Source organism: Salvelinus alpinus, chromosome 31 (genome assembly GCF_045679555.1).
Source record: "Salvelinus alpinus chromosome 31, SLU_Salpinus.1, whole genome shotgun sequence".
In the NCBI taxonomy this organism is placed as follows: domain Eukaryota; kingdom Metazoa; phylum Chordata; class Actinopteri; order Salmoniformes; family Salmonidae; genus Salvelinus; species Salvelinus alpinus.
The window spans coordinates 11,104,074-11,123,593 of record NC_092116.1 but is presented as its reverse complement, the minus strand read 5'-3'; the positions used below and the strand labels follow the sequence as shown (position 1 = coordinate 11,123,593).

Sequence of the window (19,520 nt, the reverse complement as noted above, 5' to 3'; positions counted from 1 at the left end):
GTAAATACTTTTTTACATATTTTTCTTAAAACTGCATTGTTGGTTAAGGGCTTGTAAGGAAGCATTTCACTGTAAGGTCTACACCTGTTGTATTCGGTGCATGTGACAAATACAATTTGACTTGATTTGAGTGCATTGGTAGGAGTCGTAGGAGGGGAGATTCTGGGCTAAGCCAACCCGGGAGGGAGCCTCTCATAGTGCTCTAAGGTTGAAGCTCTGGCCTGGACGACCCTGCCAGGATGCAGGGTGAAAGAGCACAGGCAATCGACTTTGGGGATAGCCCACTCTACTGTAAGGCCCTTACTGTTGAGTCTGAGGGACAGTCCCTAGCTGTACACTAACCCAGTGGTAAAGCAGAGTGGCATCTATCAGATCTTTGGGGATTATGGGCAAGAGATAACGGAACTGCCATTGGGTAGACAGGGCCTAGTTGAGTCAGTTAATCCTGCAGGAGTGGTATTTTAGCTTTGACAACAGCTATTAAACTCTGTAACTGTTTTAAAGTCACCATTGGCCTCATGGTGAAATCCCTGAGCAATTTCCTTCTGCTCTGGCAACTGAGTTAGGAAGGACGCCTGTATCTTTGTAGTGACTGGGTGTATTGATACACCATCCAAAGAGCAATTAATAACTTCACAACGCTCAAAGGGATATTCAGTGTCTGCTTTTTTTTACCCATTGTAAAACCTCCCTGGTCTTGATGGTTGAATCTGTGTTTGAAATTCACTGCTCGACTGAGGGACCTTACAGATACTTGTATGTGTGGGGTACAGAGATGAGGTAGTCATTCAAAAATTATGTTTAACACTATTATTGCACACAGAGTGAGTCCATGCAACTTTTTTTGTGACTTGTTAAGCACATTTTTACTCCTGAACTTATTTAGGCTTGCCATAAAGATGGGGTTGTATACTTATTGATTCAAGACATTTCAGCTTTTCATTTTTTATTCATTAGTAAAAATGTCTAATGTCCGACCCCTCTTTTAAGCTGCTGCTACTCTCTGTTTATCATTGATGCATAGTCACTTTAACCATATCTACATGTACAGACTACCTCAATCAGCCTGACTAACCGGTGCCTGTATGTAGCCTTCCTACTGTTATAGCCTCGCTACTGTATATAGCCTCACTACTGTTATTTTTCACTGTCTTTTTACTGTTGTTTTATTTCTTTACGTACCTATTGTTCACCTAATACCTTTTTTGCACTGTTGGTTAGAGCCTGTAAGTATGCATTTCGATGTAAGGTCTACACCTGTTGTCTTTGGCGCACGTGACAAAAAACTGTGATTTGAATTACACTTTGACACTATGGGGTATTGTGTGTAGGCCAGTGACACAAAATCAAAATTTTATTTTTAATTCAGGCTGTAACAAAGTGCGGAAAAGGTCTAGGGGTGTGAATACTTTCTGTAGCCAGATAGATCCTCATCTTCCAGCTATGTTTTTTTTTACTCCATCCTTTTTGTAGCCTACAAACAGAATTTGCGCAGCGCGAGTTCACAACAACGCTTGCGAACAAGCCCTAGTGATGTAACGCATCAGAGTCTACGTAACTAAAAGCCAATTTATGCTTTATTCTAAATATGGTTGGAGGCTATGTGTGGAGGGTGTGACGCAATAGCCCAGCCTCCAGAGGCATCCAGAGACCAAATTGAGTTCTGTACCGCACCGCCGTGCACTTCCCAAATGTTGTAACAATGCGGAGGGCTCCGTATAGCTCCGAATCGACATTGATGGTTGACAGTAGGTAATGGCTGGAGGTCCTATATAAACACAAACTCACTTCCTTGAAAACTTCCTTCACAATAGCACTGCTCAACAGTTCTGCGATGCTCCACGTAGCATTAATGCGACGGTAAATGCTGCATGGCTTTCGCAGAGGACAGATTGACTATGTAGCTCCTTTAACTCTAACTCTTGCTTGCTTGACAACACAATATTTCACAACAAGAGGGTTGTTGACTTTTTTATCTTTTTATATGTAGGCAAATATAACCAACAGGCCTGAATGGAATTGTATCCATACGAACGATTCTGAAACCATGTTCCCGACTAACTTTGCATGGGGCGCGGCTACATCCGCTTATCAAATCGAAGGTACGTAATAAGAATTTGTTTGGCGCCGGCAGTCAAACTGTACAAGTGTTTTTTGTGTGTGTGCATTTGTAGATACAGTATTTTGATTAGGAAAGGTAATGCGCGTCCCCGAGACGACTTTCCATGGCCAAGCGCGAGAAGTAGACTAACCTACACACAACTGCTTGCAACCTATAGGTCTACCTGTAGGCTGCAGTTGGATCTCTAATGCAAAAGGGGGACTAACTCAAGAGTTTCTCTCAACCACTGTATCATGTATTGATAGTAGCCTAAAAGTTGAAACAATGTAGTTATGTATACATTTAACAACGACAGCATGAGCTATATACATTCAGAATGAGCAACCATAGACTCACAGTAGCCCATTGACAGTGCATTCAGAAAGTATTCAGACCCCTTCACTTTTTCCACATTTTGTTACATTACAACCTTATTCTAAAATTGATTAAATAGTTTTCCCCCTCATCAATCTACACACAAAACCCCATAATGACAAATCAAAACGTTTTTTTTTTTGTTTCTTTGCAAATGTATAAAAAATACAATTCATACTTTTTACTCAGTACTTTGTTGAAGCAACTTTGGCAGCGATTACAGCTTTGAGTCTTCTTTGGTATGACGCTACAAGCTTGGCACATTTCTATTTGGGGAGTTTCTCCCATTTCTCTGCATATCCTCTCAAGCTCTGTCAGGTTGGATAGGGAGCGTTGCTGCACAGCTATTTTCAGGTCTCTCCAGAGTTGTTAGATCGGGTTCAAGTCCGGGCTGTGGCTGTGCCACTCAAGGACATTCATAGATTTGTCCAGAAGCCACTCCTGTGTTGCCTTGGTTGTGTGCTTAGTGTCGTTGTCCCGTTGGAACCTTCCAATAGGATAACGAGAGCAGGTTTTCATCAAGGATCTCTCTGTACTTTGCTCCGTTCATCTTTCCCTCGATCCTGACTAGTCTACCAGTCCCTGCTGCTGAAAAACATCCCCACAGCATGATGCTGCCACCACTATACTGCACCGTAGGGAGGGTATTGGCCAGGTGATGAGTGGTGCCTGGTTTCCACCAGATGTGACGCTTGGCATTCAGGCCAAAGGTTTCTCATGGTCAGAGTCCTTTTAGATGCCTTTTGGAAAACTCCAAGTGGGCTGTCATGTGCCTTTTACTGAAGAGTGGCTTCCATCTAGCCACTCTACCATAAAGGCCTGGAGCTCTCTCAGAGTGACCATCGGGTTGTTGTTCACCTCCCTGACCAAGGCCCTTCTCCCTCTATTGCTCAGTTTGGCCGGGCGGCCAGCTCTTGGAAGAGTCTTGGTGGTTCCAATCTTCTTCCATTTAAGTATGATGGAGGCCACTGTGTTCTTGGGGACCTTCAATGTTGCAGAAATGTTTTGGTACCCTTCCCCAGATCTGTGCCTCGACACAATCCTGTCTCTGAGCTCTATGGACAATTCCTTTGACCTCATGGCTTGGTTTTTGCTCTGACATTCACTGTCAACTGTGGGACCTATAGACAGGTGTGTGCCTTTCCAAATCATGTCCAATCAATTGAATTTTCCACAGTTGGACTCCAATCAAGTTGTAGAAACATGTCAAGGATGATCAATGGAAACAGGATGCACCTGAGCTCAATGTAGAGTCTCATAGCAAAGAGTCTAAATACTAATGTAAATAAGGTATTTTTTTATATATTTTTATGTACATTTACAAACATTTCTAAAAGCCTGTTTTTGCTTAGTCATTATGGGGTATTGTGTGTAGATTGATGAGGAAAACAATGAATACATTTTAACGTAACAAAATGTGGAAAAAGTGAAGGGGTCTGAGTACTTACAGAATGCACTGTATATAGGCTACAGTACAATAGCTATTTTTAGGAATTGTAGGCACATTTTTCTTTCAAATTTTTTGTTGTTGATATTCAAACAGTGCGTTATGAATGATCAATACTGCTATGAAATTAACCTTGCAGGAGGCTGGGATGTGGATGACAAGGGACCGAGCATTTGGGACACGTTCTGTCACGAGGGGGGCAGACTAGTGTTCGAGGGCCAGAGTGGAGATGTCACCTGTAACAGCTATGAGCTCTGGGAAGAGGACCTCCGGTGTATCCGACAGCTAGGCCTGACCCACTACCGCCTGTCTCTGTCCTGGTCCCGCCTGCTACCGGAGGGGATAACACGGCATGTCAATCAAAAAGGTAGCCGAACTCTGAGACTGTGCTACTTACGATAAGATTCCTCCAGTATTTATTTGTGGTGAATGCCTATGGCATATGATATGCTAAAAAAAAGAAATATCATACATTATTGTGTTACGACCAGGCTTTTGTTTATGTAAACAATGCAGTGCCACAAACTCTGTCAAGGGGTCTGGACCCTTTTGCCACAGTTTGTTGTGTGCTTCTCTTATAAGTGCAGCGTCCCTGATTGAAGCCTAATTTAGCCTTGATACCCATGATTTACTACTAAGCTATGCGTCTCTGTCCTGCAGGTTTGCGATACTACAACAAAGTGATCAATGATTTGCTGGCTAGTGACGTGTTGCCCATGGTTACTCTGTACCACTTTGACCTGCCACAAACTCTCCAGGACCAGGGAGGTTGGAAATCACCTGAGATTGCGGCCATCTTTGACAGCTACGCCTGCTTCTGCTTTGAATCTTTCGGAGATCGTGTGAAACTGTGGATCACGTTGAATGAGCCGTACGTGTGCGCTAAACTGGGCCACGAGGATGGCATCTTTGCCCCGGGGGTAAAAGAACCAGGGATGGCTGCCTACCTGGTGGGCCACAACATGCTACGTGGCCACGCCAGGGCCTGGCACAGCTACAATGTCCTCTACAGGGCAAAACAGGGTGGCTCGGTGTCCTTAGCGATTAATAGCGACTGGGCAGAACCGTTGGACCCGGCCAGTCCTGATGACACGGCGGCCACTGAACGCTACCTGGCCTTTACACTAGGGTGGTTTGCCTGGCCCCTGTTTGTCACTGGAGACTACCCAGAAGTGATGAGGTCTAGTATTGAGGTCAGAAGCAAAGAACTGGGTTACCAAGAAGGTTCTAGACTGCCCAGGTTCTCCAAAGACGAGCCTAGTCTTCTCGGCACGGCTGACTTTTTTGCGTTGAACTACTATACGTCTCGGAGGGTGAAGCCAGGTGAATGTTGTCCAGGGCTGTTGGGGTTGAAGAGTGACCGGGATGCAGAAGGGGTGGTGGACCCATCCTGGCCGGTATGTGGGGTGTCATGGCTGGCTGTGGTTCCTGACGGCTTGAGGAAACTGCTGAAGTACATTAAGGTAAAGAGGACCAGGGTCCTGTTCCAATACTTACAAAAATAAAACAACGTTTTAAAAGTTCCACTTCTACCAATCCACATCATGTCAGATCAGTGATTACATTAAGGAAAGTACACATTTTTTTAAGTATCCGAACAGCGCCCAGGTTAACAGGGTCGGCTCCATTCGAAAGCAGTCAATTCAGAGGATTCATTTTTATTTTTTTATTTTATTTATTTCACCTTTATTTAACTAGGTAGGCAAGTTGAGAACAAGTTCTCATTTACAATTGCGACCTGGCCAAGATAAAGCAAAGCAGTTCGTCACATATAACAACACAGAGTTACACATGGAGTAAAACAAACTCAAAGTCAATAATACAGTAGAAAAAATAAGTATATACAATGTGAGCAAATGAGGTGAGATAAGGGAGGTAAAGGCAAAAACAGGCCATGGTGGCGAAGTAAATACAGTATAGCAAGTAAAACACTGGAATGGTAGATTTGCAGTGGAAGAATGTGCAAAGTAAAGATAGAAATAATGGGGTGCAAAGGAGCAAAATAAATAAATAAATACAGTAGGGGGAGAGGTAGTTGTTTGGGATAAATTATAGATGGGCTATGTACAGGTGCAGTAATCTGTGAGCTGCTCTGATAGCTGGTGCTTAAAGCTAGTGAGGGAGATAAGTGTTTCCAGTTTCAGAGATTTTTGTAGTTCATTCCAGTCATTGGCAGCAGAGAACTGGAAGGAGAGGCGGCCAAAGGAAGAATTGGTTTTGGGGGTGACCAGAGAGATATACCTGCTGGAGCGCGTGCTACAGGTGGGTGCTGCTATGGTGACCAGCGAGCTGAGATAAGGGGGGACTTTACCTAGCAGGGTCTTGTAGATGACCTGGAGCCAGTGGGTTTGGCGACGAGTATGAAGCGAGGGCCAGCCAACGAGAGCGTACAGGTCGCAGTGGTGGGTAGTATATGGGGCTTTGGTGACAAAACGGATGGCACTGTGATAGACTGCATCCAATTTATTGAGTAGGGTATTGGAGGCTATTTTGTAAATGACATCGCCGAAGTCGAGGATCGGTAGGATGGTCAGTTTTATAAGGGTATGTTTGGCAGCATGAGTGAAGGATGCTTTGTTGGGAAATAGGAAGCCAATTCTAGATTTAACTTTGGATTGGAGATGTTTGATGTGAGTCTGGAAGGAGAGTTTACAGTCTAACCAGACACCTAGGTATTTGTAGTTGTCCACATATTCTAAGTCAGAACCGTCCAGAGTAGTGATGTTGGACAGGCGGGCAGGTGCAGGCAGCGATCGGTTGAAGAGCATACATTTAGTTTTACTTGTATTTAAGAGCAATTGGTGGCCACGGAAGGAGAGTTGTATGGCATTAAAGCTCATCTGGAGGGTTGTTAACATAGTGTCCAAAGAAGGGCCAGAAGTATACAGAATGGTGTCGTCTGCGTAGAGGTGGATCAGAGACTCACCAGCAGCAAGAGCGACATCATTAGTGTATACAGAGAAGAATTGAACCCTGTGGCACCCCCATAGAGACTGCCAGAGGCCCGGACAACAGGCCCTCCGATTTGACACACTGAATTCTATCAGAGAAGTAGTTGGTGAACCAGGCGAGGCAATCATTTGAGAACCAAGGCTATCGAGTCTGCCGATGAGGATGTGGTGATTGACAGAGTCGAAAGTCTTGGCCAGGTCAATGAATACGGCTGCACAGTATTGTTTCTTATGGATGGCGGTTAGGATATCGTTTAGGACCTTGAGCGTGGCTGAGGTGTACCCATGACCAGCTCTGAAACCAGATTGCATAGCGGAGAAGGTATGGTGGGATTTGAAATGGTTGGTAATCTGTTTATTGACTTGACTTTCGAAGACCTTAGAAAGGCAGGGTAGGATAGATATAGGTCTGTAGCAGTTTGGGTCAAGAGTATCCCCCCCCCCCCCCCCTTTGAAGAGGGGGATGACCGCAGCTGCTTTCCAATCTTTGGGAATCTCAGACGACACGAAAGAGAGGTTGAACAGGCTAGTAATAGGGGTTGCAACAATTTCGGCAGATAATTTTAGAAAGAAAGGGTCCAGATTGTCTAGCCCGGCTGATTTGTAGGGGTCCAGATTTTGCAGCTCTTTCAGAACATCAGCTGATTGGATTTGGGAGAAGGAGAAATGGGGAAGGCTTGGGCGAGTTGCTGTGGGGGGTGCAGTGCTGTTGACCGGGGTAGGGGTAGCCAGGTAGAAAGCATGGCCAGCCGTAGAAAAATGCTTATTGAAATTCTCAATTATAGTGGATTTATCGGTGGTGACAGTGTTTCCTGTCCTCAGTGCAGTGGGAAGCTGGGAGGAGGTGTTCTTATTCTCCATGGACTTTACAGTGTCCCAGAACTTTTTTGAGTTTGTGATGCAGGAAGCAAATTTCTGCTTGAAAAAGCTAACCTTTTCTAACTGCCTGTGTATATTGGTTTCTAGCTTCCCTGAAAAGTTGTATATCACGGGGGCTGTTCGATGCTAATGCAGAACGCCATAGGATGTTTTTGTGTTGGTTAAGGGCAGTCAGGTCTGGAGAGAACCAAGGGGGAAGTTTTAGAATACATTTTTTCCGATGATTTTACATTTAAGGATTATTCAATTCATGAATTGAGTCCCCTGCCTTGAGCCAATCAAATTGAGCCAAACCTTTAGTGAGGAGAACATTTAACATTAATAGAGTTGATCGCTATTGATTGTTTTTTTGCACAGTAAACAGATTGAGGAGCCATTACAGTTGTCACATTGAATTGTGTCACATTGATTGCTTCAGGTGAAAACAGTTTTTTGAGAATGAGAAATATCCTGCTGTCGCTGTTTGTCACCGGGGTAAATCCATTTGAATGCAATTTAGCTAGTATACCATTGAAATTTAATTGAAAATGTAACTTCTAATACCGCAAAGATGACCGGTCCACCCACCGTTGAATGTCAACTTAAATGGTAATGTCTATTCTATTATCTATATTTCTATGATTTTCCTATGGGGGATTGACAGTATAATTTAAAACAACATATTCCCATTCAAGTCAACATTCTCTGATGTGTGGACCTCCAGCCATCTTTGTGGTACCATTTGAAAGTTTAAACCAACAAAATCCAGAACACACACACACACACACACACACACACACACACACACACACACACACACACACACACACACACTGTACTTTAAAGCCTTCCACTGTATTGTTTGACTGTCATTATTGAACTCATGTTTTGTTGGACAATGATAGCAACCAATCTCTTTGACAGGACACATTCAACAACCCTGCGGTCTACATCACAGAAAATGGCTTCTCCCAGGTGGGGCCAGTGGACATGGAAGATGTCCAGCGCTGTGGGTTTTACCATGACATCATCCAGGAAGTAGCCAGAGGTATATACCAGAAAGTGGCCACCATAAAGCTGCCGTATATTATGGAGAATCTATCATTATTTAATGTGAATTTCTGAAATTCAATCCAGTCACTAGTTATACTATTTAAACCTCTGAGGGGCTGCTTCTCACATAAAATCGTAGTATTTATACATGATCCAGAAACTAAGTTACAGGGGGCTGAGTGACTTGAATCCTTCGTTGATGAACCTGTTCTTTTGAATTAGTGACAGTATTTATCTAATTTCAGGTCAATGGAGAAGGTTAAGAGAGAGACTATGGCAATCATAATACAATGGGATCTTGTCCTTTTGTAATGTGTGAACAAAGTATTTTCACATTACCTCTTAATGCGCACTGTCACATCTATTTAAAAAAAAATACCATGTATGTTTGTCTCTTTGTTCTAGCTCTCCGAGAGGATGGTGTTGACGTGCGAGGCTATTTCGCCTGGTCTCTCCTGGATAACTTTGAATGGGCCGACGGGTTCAGCGTACGTTTTGGCCTGTTCCACGTGGACTTCTCTCGACCGAAGCGACCACGGACTGCGTACCGCTCTGGAAGGGAGTATGCCGGCATCATTTCCAAGTACAGATCTCAGACCATGGTAAATATCTAAACAGCCAATGGGCACAGTGTTAATCAGCCAATAAGAGCTATTTTTTTGCTCAATGTTCTGTTCTAATCGACTGCAACCAAGCTTGGTCCATTGCAATGTTCCTACAGGCAATTTTGAATTGAAGCCCATCTGAAACAGATTGTAGCTGTGAAGTCTTTAAGACATTCTTTTCTCCACTTTTCTCTGTCAACCCTGAAAATGTTTTGTTAAACAGTGCTAAGCTTATTCTGCTTCCTTCGCAATAAAGTGATTTTTGTCTGATTTCTTCCCTGACTTTGGCATAGAATTGCAAGGACCCAACCAAAGAGTGTTACATTTATTCAAGTGAATGGAAAATGTATTCTATCCTGCCCAATTCCCATTCAATTTGTACAAAGGGTTTATGTTGCCAGGCCAAGCTGTTGTGGCCAATGCAGGGCTTGGTGAGGGGCACAAGTCTACAGAGGTGTGTGTGTGTGATCTCATATCTCAACCCGAAAGGCCCCTGTATGGCTCAGATGATAAAAAACAACAATCCTATACAGCCCTCATGTTGAAACAAAATACACAATGCAAGTCACTGTGCCCGGTGGAGAGTTGGGGTTGAGTGAGAGCTTGATTTAACACTAAGAGTAAAAACATAAAAAATGACACCAGGCAGGAGCCCATGCCCAGGTAAGTAGGATCACATAGTCTAAAACACAGGTTTGTATTTACAAACAGAATTGGAGATAATACACAGGGAGGGGCCACTTGGATGTCAGTACATTATGAGGGAAGTTACGGACATTCAAATGTCCAGGATGAGAACAAACATGGAAAAACATTTACCAGCCGAACGTTAGCAAATGTCAACATTGTTACTGGTGCTCAAGGTTTGCTGCTCATTGTGCTATTCATTGGCAGGAGAAGCCTTCGAAACAGCCAATTCGTCAGGGCATGGACTCTACAAGGTGTCGAAAGCGTTCCACAGGAATGCTGGACCATGTTGCTTCCAATGTATCCCAACTGTTAAGCGTGAGAAACCCAGTAGCGTTGCAGTTCTTGACACAAACTGGTGCCCCTAACACCTACTACCATACCCTGTTCAAAGGCACTTACATTTTTTGTCTTGCCCATTCACTCTCTGAATGGCACACATAGTACTCGTGCTTCTACACCTGCATTGCTTGCTGTTTGGGGTTTTAGGCTGGGTTTCTGTACAGCACTTTGAGATATCAGCTGATGTAAGAAGGGCTTTATAAATACATTTGATTTGACATACACAATCCATGTCTCAATTGTCTCAAGATTAAAAAATCCTTATTTTAATCTTTGGATTTAACAAGTGATATCAATAAGGGTCAGTCTATGTCATGGAAAGAGCAGATGTTCTTAATGTTTTGTATACTCAGTGAATACAGTACTGTACATACTATAAAAGGGAAACCGTCCTTTTCATCATCAAGGGAGAAAAGGCATCCGTCAGATGTGTTTTTAGTTTAAAGGGTAAAGGGTCCGCCCATTGGGGGCTGAGGTACAGACAACATATTGCTCTGGATATGGATCCAAACACCAGGGGGATTATGATACTTCCTGTGTATGAGACCCTAGTCGAATGGAATAGTGCTGTGGCATAAAGACTCATGGACAGGAGTACTGAGTACTGAGAACTCCAAAACAGCAAATGCATCCAACAAATGTATACAGTCACAAGCTTGATGTAGTCATTGAATGCTATGAATATGGGACCAAATACTTAACTTTTTACTACTATAACCCACATATTCACTTTTACGTCCCAATACTTTTGGTCTCCTAAAATGGGGGGACTATGTACAAAAAGTGCTGTAGTTTCTAAACGGTTCCCCTGATATGGATGAAACTACCTGAAAATGAAAGCTGACAGTCTGCACTTTAACCAATTTTAAATCCAAACTTTTGGAGTATACAGACAAAATAAGAAAAAATGCTACACTCTCCCAATAATTACGGAGGGCACTGAATGGAACATCCTGTTTGTGTTTCCCTGAATCTGAACCCTTTTCATACAAATGTTCCTTTGTGAACTACAGTGTGTACTGTACAACAGCCTTGACCTGTAGTTTTGGTAGTACCTCTGTTTTGCCATCTCGTCTTTCCATTCATTGAATTCCAAGCCACCAATTACATTCAATAAAAGGTATTAAAAAGATACAAATACATTTATTGCATTATGAGCCTGTCAGCATGGATAAAACTCATTGGAACACCTCTGATCGGAATGCCATGCTGAACAACAGATGTCATCATGCCACCAGAAAACCAGGGTGGCATTTGTGTACTGCTCTGGCTGCTCCCGCAGCTGTGAGAAACTACCCAGGGAACAAGGTGAAAATCCTCCCTCAAGTTCTGTGTTTACTTGATGTACATACTGTGGTTAATTCTGGTTTCATTTTACATAGACTGTCAAACAATGGACTGCAAATCTGGTTCCATTTTACATAGACTGTCAAACAATGGACTGCAAATCTGGTTCCATTTTACATAGACTGTCAAACAATGGACTGCAAATCTGGTTCCATTTTACATAGACTGTCAAACAATGGACTGCAAATCTGGTTCCATTTTACATAGACTGTCAAACAATGGACTGCAAAACCCATGCACCCAAATATTTTGAGGGGGGACTTAAGGGATGACCAAATTGAATGTATTTGAACTAATACAGTGTAGAATTAACTACATCTTGTATGTTTTATCTGACAAATGAATGAAATTGCTTCCTTAGTTTCAGTGGGCATTGACGATTGAACAGCCTCAATTGAGGGTGAAAATGTTAAAATAAAATTATAAATGTATTTGTTGTTAGAGAAAAAATATATTCCTTTTACTCGAATACACGTGAACAACATGTTGGTTATTTTTGTTGGCTTACACTGCCGCTGTGTGGTACTAAATGGAACTACAGCTTTAGTGCAAAAGTAAATGATCATGGACACAACGTGGCATCACACAATAAAGTGTTTTGAACCAATACAATGTATCACAAACAATCTATCTATCCACAAGTCCCTAAACCATATCTGTCGTTATGATATATTTCACATTAAATATTAATATATCTGCACCAGTAGGATAGAAAGCATAATTTATATTATGTATTATGTGATTTTGTTGTTTGCATTAATAAGGATATTGTGGCATGACGTAGCGTCGACTATGCAGATTGTTTTCAACAGATGTGAAAAATGCCTCCGTGGCCCTCCTCTATCTAAGTCAAGCAGAATGAATTTGTCTTTTGTCTTATGATGAATAACAACCTATTGTGCGGCCATCAATAATGTCTTTGAAGTCGGCAGTGAATATTTCTATGCAGATTTTGTTTTATATGTATGTGTGATTTAACAACCTTTCACACCACTTCTCTAACCTGTCTTGAAAACCTTTGGACCAGATAATACATGCTTTAAAGTGCTTTCACCAAAGTTCGCCTCCTATTTTACAGAGGGAATAACAACATTAACAGCAGAATATAAGTTATTCATTAAAGGGGCATTTCACCACATTTAAACACCATATTTATTCTCTCCAGCACCATACCAATGTCTTTATCGCTGAAAACAGCGATAAAGACAAAAACAAGCCTGGAAACCAGTACATTAACACACTACTAATCATTTTACACAACATATCAATAATCCTACTCAATTTGAATCATACAAAACATTGCATGTTATAGTTCTACCAGCTTCCAAACTATAAGGCTACATTTAGAACACATGACAAGCCCATATTCAATTAGGTAAGCACAATAACTAAGTGTTTCTTTTTAGCATCAAATTGGGGGTAAAATAAGAGATCTTGAGTTATTTCCATATGACCTTTGATTGTCAAGGTATGTAATTTTCCCTCTAAATTCTAGCCTGGACTGGGTGAGTAATTTCCCAGCCTGTCTGTCATTATTGATAGATTCATCTTTCCATGTGACTAACTAGGGACTAGTATGTGTGAGAGAACTACTTCGGAATTGATTGCCTGAAATATGAGGAGAAGTTAGCATTGCCCCTAACGAGCGGCAAGATTGGTCTTTTATGATAGTTAGGATGTAATAATATGTGCCTACTGCAGGTTGGAATGCTGAAACATTAATTAAAATTCTCTGTTACAGCCTCTTTTAATCAGCCCCACAAATATTAAACTTTAATTCTTTATGTAGGGAATTAATTCATATTAGGCTGTGATGTAGAAAGTCACTAAGCAAGCCATTTCCGAACCTGCTTTCCAATTAAGCCACAAATGTATAACGTATAATACATTAATAATACATTATTATTGTCATTATTATTTTGTATTTGGACAAACTTAACTTGTTATATTTGACAGGCCCTATAAAATATTCAATGGCTAGGGAACTCATTTTCTTAATATAAGTTATCTGAATAATGTAGCTGCAAATTAACGAGTATCTCCATAACAAATTACAGTGCATTGGGAAAGTATTCAGACCCTTTGACTTTTTCCACATTTAGTTACGTTACAGCCTTATTCTAAAAGGTATTAAATATTTTTTCCCCCTCATCATTCAATCAAACAATACCCCACAATGGCAAAGCGAAAAAAAGGTTTTTAGAATTTTTGCAAATTTATAAAAAATAAAATATTTTCTTTTATTTTTTAATAAAATAAACTGGCTCTTCTGAGGACCGCCACAGGAAATGAAGACCCAGAGTTCCCTCTGTTGCACAGGATAAGTTCATTAGAGTTACCAGCCTCAGAAATTGCAGCCCAAATAAATGCTTCACAGAGTTCAAGTAACAAACACATCTCAACATCAACTGTTCAGAGGAGACTGCGTGAATCAGGCCTTCATGGTCGAATTGCTGCAAAGAAAACATTACTAAAGGACACCAATAAGAAGAGACTTGCTTGGTCCAAGAAACATGAGCAACGGAACTAGATTTTTGGTTCCACTAGATTTTTGGTTCCAGTGTCTTTTTGAGAAGCAGAGTAGGTGAACAGATGATCTCTGCATGTGTGGTTCCTACTGTGAACCATGGAGGAGAAGGTGTGGTGGTGTTGGTGTGCTTTGCTGGTGACACTGTCAGTGATTTATTTCGAATTCAAGAAACACTTAACCAGCATGGCTACCACAGCATTCTGCAGTGATACGCCATCCCATTTGTTTTGCGCTTAGTGGGACTATCATTAGTTTTTCAACAGGACAATGACCCAACACACCTCCAGGCTGTGTAAGGGCTATTTAACCAAGAAGGAGATTGATGGAGTGCTGCATCAGATGACCTGGCCTCCACAGTCACCCGACCTCAACCCAATTGAGATGGTTTGGGATGAGTTGAACCGCAGAGTGAAGGAAAAGCAGCCAACAAGTGTGCAGCCAATATGTTTGTACAACTTTATTGGAGTCCACCTGTGGTAAATTCAATTGATTGGACATGATTTGGAAAGGCACACACCTGTCCATATAAGGTCCCACAGATTACAGTGCATGTCAGAGCAAATACCAAGCCATGAGGTCGAAGGAATTGTCCGTAGAGCTCCGAGACAGGATTGTGTCAAGGCAGCATTGAAGTTTCCCAAGAACACAGTGGCCACCATCATTCTTAAATGGAAGAAGTTTGGAACCACCAAGACTCTTCCTAGAATTGGCCACCTGGCCAAACTGAGCAATCGGGGGAGAAGGGCCTTGGTCAGGGAGGTGACCAAGAACCCGATGGTCATTCTGACAGAGCTCCAGTGTTTCTCTATGGAGATGGGAAAACCTTCCAGAAGACAACCATCTCTGCAGCATTCCACCAATCAGGCCTTTATGTTAGAGTGGCCAGACCGAAGCCACTCTTCAGTGAAAGGCACATGACAACACGCTTAGAGTTTGCCAACAGGCACTTAAAGGACTCTCCGACCATGACAAACAAGATTCTCTGGTCTGATGAAACCAAGATTGAACAATTTGGCCTGAATGCCAAGCGTCACGTCTGGAGGAAACCTGGCACCATCCCTACATGGTGGTAGCAGCATCATGCTGTGGGGATGTTTTTCAGCGGCAGGGGCTGGAAGACTAGTCAGGATCGAAGGAAAGATAAACTGAGAAAATTACAGAGAGATCCTTGATGAAAATCTGCTCCAGAGCGCTCAGGGCTGGGGCAAAGGTTCACCTTCTAACAGGACAACGACTCTAAGCACACAGCCAAGACAAGGCAGGAGTGGCTTCGGGATAAGTCTCTGAATGTCCTTGAATGGCCCAGCCAGAGACCGGACTTGACCCGATCGAATGTCTCTGCAGAGGCCTGAAAATAGCTGTGCTCCCAATCCAACTTAACAGAGCTTGGGAGGATCTGCAGAGAAGAATGGGGGAAACTTCCCAAATACAGGTGTGCCAAGCTTCTAGCGTCATACCCAAGAAGACTTGAGGCTGTAATCGCTGCCAAACGTGCTTCAACAAGGTACTGAGTAAAGGTTCTGAATACTTATGTAAATGTTATATTTCAGTTTTTTATTTTTATAAATTAGCAAAAAAATTAAAAAATAACTACTTTGGTTTGTCATTATCAAATCAAATCAAATATGATTTGTCACATGCGCCAAATAAAATAGGTGTAGACCTTGCAGTGAAATGCTTACTTACAAGCCCTTAACCAACAATGCAGTTTTAAGAAAATACCCCCCAAAAAGTAAGAGATAAGAATAACAAATAATTAAAGAGCAGCAGTAAATAACAATAGCGGGGCTATATACAGGGGTACCTGTACAGAGTCAATGTGAGGGGGCACCAGTGTCGAGGTAATTGAGGTAATATGTACATGTAGGTAGAGTTATTAAAATGACTATGCATAGATAATAACAGAGAGTAGCAGCAGCGTAGAAGGGTGGGGGTGGGGGGGGGGGGGGGGCAATGCAAATAGTCTGGGTAGCCATTTGATTAGCTGTTCAGGAGTCTTATGGCTTGGGGGTAGAAGCTGTTTAGAAGCCTCTTGGACCTAGACTTGGCGCTCCGGTACTGCTTAACCGTGCAGTAGCAGAGAGAACAGTCTATGACTATGGTAGCTGGAGTCTTTGACAATTTTTAGGACCTTCCTCTGACACCGCCTGGTATAGAGGTCCTGGATGGCAGAAAGCTTGGCCCCGGTGATGTACTGGGCCTTACGCACTGCCCTCTGTAGCGCCTTGTGGTTGAAGGGATTTTATGGGTTAGTGTGTGTAGATTGATGAGAAGGAAAAAAACAATTAAATCCATTTTAGAACAATGCTGTAACGTAACAAAATGTGGAAAAAGGTAAGGGGTCTGAATACTTTCCGAATGCACTGTATATAAAAACTCCTGAGTCTTAGGTCTTGACATATACAGGTACAGATACCTTTTCTATTTACCCTCAATACATATTCCTGGGAGAAATGGTGCACTGAAATTGTTAATTTATTATCACGACAAAGAGATGTGCCCTTTGTGTACTGAAATGATAGCTTTCATGTATTTCACCATCTCTTCCTCTCTCACATTCCTAAACTCTCTATCTCGTTCTCTCTCGGCCAATCAGAAAGGGACAGAGGAGAGGTCTATACAGATCTCTGTATCTCTTTCTCTCTCTCGCCCTCTCTCCGTTTCTCTCACATCTACAGTATATGCGCGCCTCTGTCTATCTTCCCCATCCCTCTTTCTCTTTCACCCTCTCTCTCTATTTTCCTCCTCTCTCTTCCTCTCTCTCACCCTCTCTCCTCTCTCTTTCTCTACAGAGCTCATCTCCTTCCCTCCTTCTAATCGCATTGCTGCTCAGTCTCCATTGACAAGAGAGGAGAAGAAAGAAAAAAAACAGCCCAAACTTTCTAAATCCCATTGACCTACTTCACCAGACATTTTGCTGGGAATTCACATTAATGCGAAACACTGAAAAAGAAACGTAGAAAAAATGTGTTCTCTTTTTTATTTTTTTCTCATCACAACCTCAATATCCCCCTCTTCTTTGAGCTAGAAGCCATTTCCAGCACATCACATTCTGAGGGTAGGGTGGGGGGGATAAATGCTTTTGCGTGGCATAACTCGCTCTTTCTGAGCTTTTGTCCATCTCGTAAGAAGTGTGACATCGGAGTTAAAAAGCGATTGGACAGCCTCGACATTGATTCTTGAATTTGGGGATGAGACAAGATTGAGGGATGAATGCTTCGGCCTCGGAGACAGGAACTGACATAGCAGGAGCGATGCCGAGGACTAAAGCACACAGAAATTAAGAAAAAAAGAATAAACTATTCAAAGTTTTTCTTTGTGGTCCCACTGAGAGAGAGGAAATGACCTCACTGACGACTGTTCAAGCCCAACTTCTCCGGCGTACGACAGCTCTCCGTGATGGGAGTTCACATACCCCTTGAAAAATCAAACGCTTGTGGAATATTCAGCTGCTTCTGAGAGCACAGTGGGTGAGGTGTGAGGAGATTGGTATTCAGGGTGTGTGTGCGGTAGGTAGGTCTAGCGGGGGTGGGAGAGAGACCCCCTGTGTGTGTTGAGGTGACCAATGAGCCAAGTTCCGCCGCCTCTATCTCATGGCGGAAACCGCGGGAGAGAGATAGAGTGAGTGTGTGTGTGTGTTTGTGTGTGTGTGTGTATGTGTGTATCACACCGGGACACCTGCAGCAGCTCGAAAATCAGAAGTCAGTAGTTAGGAGCCAAGCAGAGAGAGAAAGAGATAATATATCAAATATAGACACTCTTGTGACCACTGTCATTATTATTTGACCCTGCTCGTCATCTATGAATGTTTGAACATCTTGAAGAACAATCTGGCCTAATTGGCCATGTACTCATATTATCTCCACCCACACAGCAAGAAGAGGACTGGCCACACCTCAGAGCCTGGTTCCTCTTAAGGTTTCTTCGTAGGTTCCTGCCTTTCTAGGGTGTCTTTCCTAACCACTGTGCTTCTACATCTGCATTGCTTGCTGTTTGGGGTTTTAGGCTGGGTTTCCATATATGCACTTGGAGACATCTGCTGATGTAAAAAGGGCTTTATAAATACATTTGATTTGATTTGATATTTATGTGGTCGTATGCAAACCGACTCCCATTAAAAATGTCAACAAAGACCAAGACGAAATCTGAAACACCCTTGAATCTTGTCAAACGTCATTGAAACTCACCAATGTAACAACCACAACACCCCAAAACGATACCTAACTATTTCCACAAAAACATCATCAGTGATCCCTACCAAGGTGATCAATAAAACCCCATAATCATCCGATAATCACCCTATTTTTGCGTGAAGGATTATGGTTCCAGCAATCGCTGTCGACTGCCGCCTCTAGCCTTACACCAAAAGGTATCAGTGCTAGATAAAGGGAGATGCCTCCGTCCACTGTCCTCTCGCTAGTGACAGAGCATGGAGGTGAGGGGGTGTTGGGGAGCAACAGTGTGCTACTGCCTTGCTAACCAGTGGTGGAAAAAGTACCCAATTGTCATACTTGAGTAAAAGAAAGTGAAGATACCTTAATAGAAAATGACTCAAGTAAAAATGAAAGTCACCCAGTAAAATACTACTTGAGTAAAAGTCGTAAACTATTTGGTTTTAAGTATCAAAAGGAGTATCAAAAGTAAATGTAATTGCTAAAATATACTTAAGTATCAAATGTAAAAGTGAAACTATAAATCATTTCAAATTCCTTATATTAAGTAAACAAGATGTCACTATTTTCTTGGTTTTATTTTATTTACGGATAGCAAGGGGCACGCTCCAACAAACAACGCATGTGTGTTTAGTGAGTCCGCCAGATCAGAGGCGGTAGTGATGACCAGGGATGCTCTCTTGATAAGTGTGTGAACTGGACCATTTTCCTGTCCTGCTAAGCATTCAATGTGTAATGAGTATGTAATGAGTATGTAATGTAATGGTTGTCAGGGGAAATTTTATGGAGTAAATATTTTCTTTAGGAATGTAGTGAAGTAAAAGTTGTCCAAAATATAAATAGTAAAGTACAGATACTCCAAAAAACGATTTAAGTAGTAATTTAAAGTATTTTTACTTAAGGGCTTTACACCACTGTCGCTAACACTAATGAGCTCTAAGTGTTGTACGACATGCTCCCTCTCACCCGCGTTGTCACTCAGGGTTGAAGTGTGGCTATTGAGTGAGTAATCTAGGCCCCAGCCCTGGTGATAATGCATTCAAATGAACACC

General features: G+C 42.3%; 1 protein-coding gene across 3 annotated transcripts; it reads left to right on the top strand.

Annotated features, from left to right (window-relative positions):
• The first annotated feature begins 1,605 nt into the window (after positions 1–1,605).
• On the top strand, positions 1,606–9,660 carry LOC139561295 (cytosolic beta-glucosidase). 3 transcript variants are annotated; one of them, XM_071378286.1, is made up of 6 exons: positions 1,606–1,748; positions 1,991–2,102; positions 4,063–4,290; positions 4,584–5,386; positions 8,657–8,780; positions 9,191–9,660. In XM_071378286.1, the coding sequence occupies exons 2-6, from the start codon at positions 2,048–2,050 to the stop codon at positions 9,397–9,399; spliced, it is 1,419 nt and encodes a 472-aa protein (XP_071234387.1). In that variant the 5' UTR covers positions 1,606–1,748; positions 1,991–2,047; the 3' UTR covers positions 9,400–9,660. The 3 variants fall into 3 exon arrangements, with proteins under 3 accessions (XP_071234387.1, XP_071234385.1, XP_071234386.1); XM_071378284.1 differs by having other exon boundaries at positions 1,619–1,752; XM_071378285.1 differs by having other exon boundaries at positions 1,722–1,860.
• Positions 9,661–19,520: the final 9,860 nt, after the last annotated feature.